The sequence below is a fragment of the Condylura cristata genome, unplaced genomic scaffold (genome assembly GCF_000260355.1).
Source record: "Condylura cristata isolate star-nosed mole 26May11 unplaced genomic scaffold, ConCri1.0 scaffold00020, whole genome shotgun sequence".
In the NCBI taxonomy this organism is placed as follows: domain Eukaryota; kingdom Metazoa; phylum Chordata; class Mammalia; order Eulipotyphla; family Talpidae; genus Condylura; species Condylura cristata.
The window spans coordinates 28,890,326-28,897,765 of NW_004567121.1; the positions used below are offsets into that span (position 1 = coordinate 28,890,326).

Consider the following 7,440-nt stretch of genomic DNA (forward strand, 5'->3'; position numbering starts at 1 on the left):
AAATGCAGCCAAACATCCCTAACTTCACAAGAATCCTCCCTCCAAAATGTCTCATGGTGCCGAGGTGGAGAGACCCTGTGGTATCTATCTATACAGCTCCGAGCCCGTCAGAATGGCCCCAGTTGGGTAGCAACTTGCAGGCGAAGCTCCCTGCTCGCCAGGAATCCCGAGGAAGAGCAGGCGTGAGAAGGGTCCTTCCCTGTAACCCCGTCGCGCCCGTCCTCAGCAGCCCTCTCCTCGGCCACCCACACTCAGCTGCCTGCCCGCGGGGGCTAGAGGCGGCAGACCAAGCGTTGGAGGGGACCAAGCCGGCCAGGCTGGGAAACGGGCCGATCGCCCGCCCAGAGTTCGGGTTTGGGTCCCGGGAGAGGGACTTGTCTCTCCAGCAGTGAGAGCGGGGTCAGTAACCCTGCCACACCGAGGGAAAACTGGTTTCCAGAGGCTCCAAGGGAAGGAAAAGCTCATTTGCTGTCACTAGATTTGCATTTTAAAGGGCGAGGGGGGAGAAGGGGGTTGGGCTGGCTGGGGTCAGCCCCGCCCTGCGCCCGCGGAGTCCGGCGCCCCACTCCCTGCGGCCGCGGCTGGCCCAGGCGCGGGGGCTCCCGAGGGTCCGGGGCTGCGAGTAACTGAGGCCGGCGGGGCGGCCCGCGTGGGGAGGGGAGTCCAACTCCGAGGGCTGGGGCCTGGCCTCCGGCGGGGGGCGGCCGCCTCCTCCGCACATTCACCCCACCCACCCGGCCCGTGGATCTGGAGACTGTGGGCGCCGGGGAGGAAGCGGCGCCCGCACCGACCGAGGGAGCCCGCGGGCCGCCAGGGCGCGCTGCAGCGCTGTCTCGGGCTGCGCTCCGCGGACTGCCTGGCTCTTCCTGCGTCCGCTGAGAACATGCTAGCCGTGCATTTTGACCAGCCTGGAGGGCCAGAAAACCTCCACCTGAAGGAGGTGCCCAAGCCGAGCCCGGGAGAGGGCGAAGTCCTCCTGAAGGTGGTGGCCAGCGCCCTGAACCGGGCCGACTTGCTCCAGGTACCTGGGCATCGGACACCAGCAGGGGCAGGACTGGCCAGGTGAAGGCGTGCTGGAGGTTCTGAGACTTGGAACCTCTAAGTTTCCTTTGCACAAAATGCAGGACTAGTTAGTTACAAAGCAGAACCCGCGTCTGTCAATCTGTAGTCAGCTGCTGAGGCTTCCGGACAAGTAGAGCCACCACCATTTGTTGAGGGGGTTGGCGGTGTGCACGTGGGTGTCCTTCTTCTTTCTACTCCTCGGGACCCCCAGGTCACCATTTGTGTTCTAGAGAAGGAACTGTGGGTCAGACAGGTCAAGCAGTACCCCCAGGCCACAACATGAGAGGAGGTTCACACTGCAGTCTTGGTGGCTGCAAAGATTGCACTTTTCCCTGCGAGGGTCCCAGACAGCAGGGGGCAGCGCCCTAAACTCGGTGCCATTTGAAGTGGTAAACTGGGCCAGCTGCATTGGTGCAAGTGGAAATGTGCACCAGAATCATCTTGGGCACTTTAAAAAAATAAACAGGACAGGGACACAGGCCTGTGTGTTTTAAAAATCTCCCCAAAGAGCTCTGATGCGCACTCCTAGTTCGTCTCCTCTAGTCTAAAGCCTTCTGGGGACAGCTGGGCATGCACAGAGACTGGTGCCTGATAAACTAGAGCTCTCCTTAAGGAGCCCACACTTTCAGCAGGCTTCCTAGTCCTGCTTTTCGGCCTTGGACAAGGCATTTGCCTGCCTAGGCCTCAGTTTCTCCATTTGCAATCTTAGGGCGATGAGGACCCTACCGTAAGTGATACCCCCTAACTATGTGACCACGAGTGGGTCTGCATAAAACACGTTACTGCTCTTTTCTTTCCTGGCTTACAAAACCTGCCTTTGTCTGAATTTTCTGTCTGTAAAAAAGAGGAGCCAAAAAAAAAATGTACAAAATGACGTAAAAAAAAGAGGAGCCATTGGAAGAGGCCGGGGGATGGTGCCAGACTTGTGATCCTGCTCACCACTTGGTGTGCCCCTCTCTCTGCAGAGACAAGGCCAGTATGCCCCACCCCCAGGAGCCAGCAGCATTTTGGGACTCGAGGCATCTGGGCACGTGGCAGAGCTGGGGCCTGGCTGCCAGGGGCACTGGAAAGTTGGGGACCCAGCCATGGCTCTGCTGTCCGGCGGGGGCCAGGCTCAGTTTGTCACTGTCCCCGAAGGGCTCCTCATGCCCATCCCTGAGGGACTGTCCCTGTCCCAGGCTGCAGCCATTCCGGAGGCCTGGCTCACTGCCTTCCAGCTACTACATCTACTTGGTAAGGGACCCTTGCCCCTCCCCCCATCTTCCCTCGCCATGTTTACTCTTCACACCCAACACCTGGCACAATCCTTCATGACTCAGCCACCTCCAAACCAGGGCTCTGTGGCAACTCTAGCCCAAGCCACATCCAGACCCATCTGCCACCCATCATCAGGCCATCGTGCCACATTAGTAATGGCTTGCTGTTGAGGCTGAAAATCAGAGTTAACAGAGAGCCCTCTGCACCTCTTCACACAGAAGAGCCAGCAGCAGCCAGCTTCTCAACCTCATGCCGAGCTCTGGAATCCCCAGTGCAGCTTCTACTAGTGGCCATTCAGCAAACTCCCCAGCCCGCCGAGACTGGCCAAGGACTCACATGAGGGGGCCTAAGAAGACCTGGCCCTGACTTTGGGAAGCTCAGTGTAATCAGGAAAAGCACTCATGTGTAAGTGTTAGACAACCCTGCATCTGGAGATTGGCCATCTCTAACCGCAATAGGAGCTCACGATGGGGAAAGGGGGGGGGGCAAAGGTGGTCAGAAGCTCTCTGCAAGAGGAAGGGGACAAATAGACAGAAGCATGCCAGGGTGATTTCAGGAAAAGTGTCCCAGTGAGCATGGCTCTCTCTTATGAGGCATGATGACTATCGTTTGTGAAGAGATGAGGCTGGGACGGATGGCGGTCATCTTGAAAGGCAGCTTGTCTGAACTTGATGCAAAAATCAATTGAGAACTGTTTTATGTTTTGAGGAGGAAATATACAGGAAAGCTCAGTTTAGGAGGAGGAGGAGACAGCTGTGTGGGTGCCTGCTCAGTGTGACCTAGTGGAGGCATCTTGAAGTGAACAGGGACTGGCTCCAGTTGGTGACAGCTGAAACAGTGGCTGTTACTTTTTCAGGTGTAGTTCAGAAGTAGGCATTCTGGTATTGTTTCACAGATTGAATAGAGATTTTATACATATGGGCCCTCCCTGGTGGTGCAGTGGGTTAAAGCTCAGCACTATGAAGCTATCGCAGCCACTGTAGCATGAGTTTGATCCCTGACCCACATGGTGCAGCGCATCTCTCCTGACCCACCCGCTGCTCCCCTCAGCAGTGTATTTCAGTACAGCTGCCTGTTCTGCTCCCCCACTTTGTCTCTGGTGACTCCTCACAGCCCCTGCACCTCTGCTGGTACCCCAGTTCTTGTATGCATAAATAAATAAATCTTAAAGTAGAGATTATATGGATCTGGCTACTAATAGCTGTCTCAAAAGGTGTTTCCCACTTTGTCCAGAGAAGACAAAACAAGTTGTCGATGTGGTCTCTTGAAAAAGCAAGCGCTTTGACATGTGGTGGTGCCAGAGCCAGGTGCCATGCGCCATGGCAAGATATGCCTGCATGGGGAATGTGTAGCCACTGCAAAGTGAAGAGTGGTTCCTATGCTTTCTGTCACAGGAAATGTTCAGGCTGGAGAGTCTGTGCTAATCCATGCAGGATCGAGTGGTGTGGGCACAGCTGCCATCCAGCTCGTCAGGATGGCAGGAGCTATTCCTCTGGTCACAGCTGGCTCCCAGCACAAACTTCAAATGGCAGAAAAGCTTGGAGCAGCTGCTGGATTCAATTACAAAGAAGAGGACTTCTCTGAAGCAACACTGAGATTCACCAAAGGTAAACAACTTGCGCATCTCAGCAGGAATTTCAGAGATGATGATAGAACCTTCACCAGCCTGGAGATTGCTAGTGTCTTTCCCCTGCTAAATGCAGATCAGCTGCTCTGGCCCAAACCTAGTGCTCTGCACACAGGACTGTGGTGATGGCACATGGGTGAATTGGTGGTGGGAAGTCCATGGGAATTACAATCAAATGCACAAAATGAAGAATGAGGTAAAAAAAATATATATATAGTTCAATACATTTAAAAAATCAAACAAGTGGAACATCATATCAAAAAATAATTGCAAAAAAAAAAATCTAGCGCTCTGGACTATGGTGATGGCACATGGGTGATATGGGAAGCCCACGGGGATAACAACTGAGATGGAAAAAGGCACAAAATGATGTAAGAATGAACTATTATATTATTTAAAAAAAAAACAAAACCCTAGTGCTCTGATGTCTGACTAATGGAGACAGGTGGGTGAGTCCTTAGCATGGAGATGTCGTCCATGTTTATTCTTGTACGTGCTACAATTTACCTATATCTTAGAAAACCACAGTGTCGAAAATTTTCCAGGACCTCTTCTTCCCACCAGTCACTCCACAGTGAGTTAACATGAGGCACCGCACAGAGGCCACTTTGGAGCTGGCCATAGTAGCATTGGGGCGGCAGCGACTTGAGTGAGCAGAAGGGCAAGCCTCAGCTTCCAAAGCCAAATCTATATATTTTGGGTTCGTCCCTTTCCATTTTTCCATGAGTTGAAAAGGAGAGATGAAAACTGAAGCCAGCAAAGTTATATTTCAAACAGCCCAGTGCAGACCTTCCGTGATTTTCACGCGGGCCCTGCCTGCCCTGTATCTGGTGTGGGTCTTCCCTGCCTGCTCTCACCCATGCCTGGGTACCAGTGGATTCTCTGCTTATGTGTGTGTCCAGGGAGATACCGGTGCTGCCAATTTCCCCCTTGCTGTGGCTAGGGCGTCGTAAACGTAAACCCTGTAGCACACATGGTTGATAGAGTTCAGCTAACTAAACTCTTCTTACCACCAACTCACTTCTATTCCAACTAACAGATTTACCACTTATACCTGTATTTAGTTATCCCCCTATATCCACAAATACCTCAGGTCTTATTTTGCATCAAGCTTTCTGTGCTTCATATGGAAGGTACTGGAGTCAACCTTATTCTAGACTGCATAGGCGGAGCCTACTGGGAGAAAAATGTCAACTGCCTGGCTCTTGATGGTCGATGGGTTCTCTATGGTCTGATGGGAGGCGCTAACATCAGTGGACCTCTGTTTTCAAAGCTACTTTTTAAACGAGGAAATCTGATCACTAGTCTACTGAGATCAAGAGACAAAAAGGTAAGTGATGAGTGAAAAGAAAATATATGATTAACTCTTACCCCTACACAAGCTTAGGAAGGTCTGTCACAAATTAGAGAGCTTATGTAGAAATTTGCCTTCCTATAGGTAAATATATGTCATCTTCACAGAACTAATTTTTTAAAAGACTTATTTATTTATGCATACAGAACTGGGGTATAGGCTGAAGTGGTACAGGGATGGTGAGAACATTCACCAGAAATAGAGTGGGGAGCAGAACAGGTAGATTAGCCAAAATACACTGCTAAGAGGAGCCGCGGGCAGGTCAGGAGAGGTCTGCACTATGTGGGTCAGCTCCCTGGCTGGGGATCAAACTTGTGCGAAAGCAGCTGCAGCTAACTTCATAGTGTTGCACTTTAACCCACTGTACCACCCGGGAGGGCCCTCACAAAACTAACTTAGTCAATAGAAGCCTCAACATCTTGGAAAGAGGGCAGAGAACACTTCATTTATTATTTAAACTTGGCTTCAGAGTGAAGAAAGCACTGACCATATTAGAAAATATTTCTGGGCCCTCCCTGGTGGTGCAACGGGTTAGGACACAGCACTACAAGCTGGCCGCAGCTGCTGTAGTATGAGTTCAATCCCCTGCCCGGAGATAATCCACATGGTGCGGCAGACCTCTCCTGACCTGCCCACTGCTCCCCTCAGCAGTGTACTTAGTTAGTTGGCCTGTTCTGCTCCCCACTCTGTCTCTGGTGAATCCTCTCACTGCCCCTGCAGCTCTGGCCTGAATCCCATGTCTGTATGCATAAATAAATAAATCTTTTTTTAAAAATTCTCCTTTTAAAAAAAATATTTCTAATTTTTCCAAGACTTTTTTCCCAAAGGCAGAATTCTCAGGGATGTAAAATACCTCTTTTGCAAGTAAGATGAGAAAGACTACCTTCAACAGATTGTATCTTGAAATCTGCGTGGCACCAGCTTTGGGAATGTTTCCCAACATGTGGTTTCACACCTGCTGGGGGATAGCAGAGCTTAAGCCTCCCCTTTGAACTAAGCTCTATGTGAGTCCTCTGTGCGGCTGCCCCTGCTTATAGCCTTTATTTAAAAACAGTCTTTCAGCTGTCAGTGACACTAATGTTTTCCTATACACTTCAGAACAGAGCTTACACATTTGAGGGCATACACATACATGCTGGTAGGGAAAGATTTTAGGTACTCATGTGTGCTTTTGTTACTGGTCAGGGTGAGGAGCATCCCAGGCACCCCAAACCTGCCTGCTTTAGGTTCTGACATCTTTCACATCAAGACAAAACAGTCTAGTAGGGAAGAGCTTTAATGGAAACGAACTTTAATTAGTGTGCAGTAAAGAGAAGAAAAGGGAAAGAATATATACTATAATTTTCAAATCAAGCACCCAAAGTTACCCACCCCCTCATGGGTAAATGCCCAACCAAAGAGGGTTGTCCCAAGGCAGAAGTGCTTAGCCCCAAAAGTTTGACACAAGTCTAAGGCACCTTCTGATGGGGACCCATTTGAAAGGGGCAGGAGGACCAGAAGGAAAAGAGCAAAATCAAGATAAAAGCTGCCATTGTTAATCTTCCCAGGGTCTCTCATCCAGGTCGGTTTCAACTATTTCCCTCCATGTTCCTCAGGCCCCTGGTACAAGTCCAAGACAGAGAAGCAAGTGCAGTTTCTTCACATCCCTGTGTTCATGTATCTCCTCCAGGTCTCCTTCTTGCTCTGCATCTTTCCAAGACTTCTCCCAGCTCAGATCCACCCTTCCTTGGGTGGGGCAGGACACCTGGAACTTTCCCTTTCTGTGGGGGCCACCCTATTACCTTTTTTTCCAACATTCGTACATTTCAGAGAAAGCAACAAGGCCAAAACAGGGTGGGTGGGGATTGGCAGGGAAGGATCTGTCCAGGCTGATGGTCTCCTTTTCTTTATCTTAGTACAAGCAAATGTTGGTAAAGGCTTTCACAGAACGAATTCTGCCTCACTTTTCCAAGGAGGGCCCCCAGCGTCTCCTGCCGGTTCTGGACAAAGTTTACCCAGTGACTGAAATCCAAGAGGCCCATGTGTATATGGAGGCGAACAAGAACGTGGGCAAAATCATCCTGGAGCTGCCCTAGTGAAGGAGGGCAATGCAGGTTATGACCAAATCAGGTCTTCCCGGAGCAAACTTGTAGGAATTCAC

The 7,440-nt window shown here is 50.9% G+C and overlaps 1 protein-coding gene across 2 annotated transcripts; it reads left to right on the forward strand.

The window, feature by feature from the left end:
* The first annotated feature begins 739 nt into the window (after window positions 1–739).
* On the forward strand, window positions 740–7,434 carry TP53I3 (tumor protein p53 inducible protein 3). 2 transcript variants are annotated; one of them, XM_004686402.2, is made up of 5 exons: window positions 740–1,021; window positions 2,028–2,295; window positions 3,714–3,926; window positions 5,080–5,276; window positions 7,196–7,434. In XM_004686402.2, exons 1-5 carry the CDS (start codon window positions 884–886, stop codon window positions 7,373–7,375), a joined length of 996 nt encoding a protein of 331 aa, XP_004686459.1. In that variant the 5' UTR covers window positions 740–883; the 3' UTR covers window positions 7,376–7,434. The 2 variants fall into 2 exon arrangements, with proteins under 2 accessions (XP_004686459.1, XP_012583067.1); XM_012727613.1 differs by lacking the exon at window positions 5,080–5,276 and having other exon boundaries at window positions 7,196–7,305.
* Window positions 7,435–7,440: the final 6 nt, after the last annotated feature.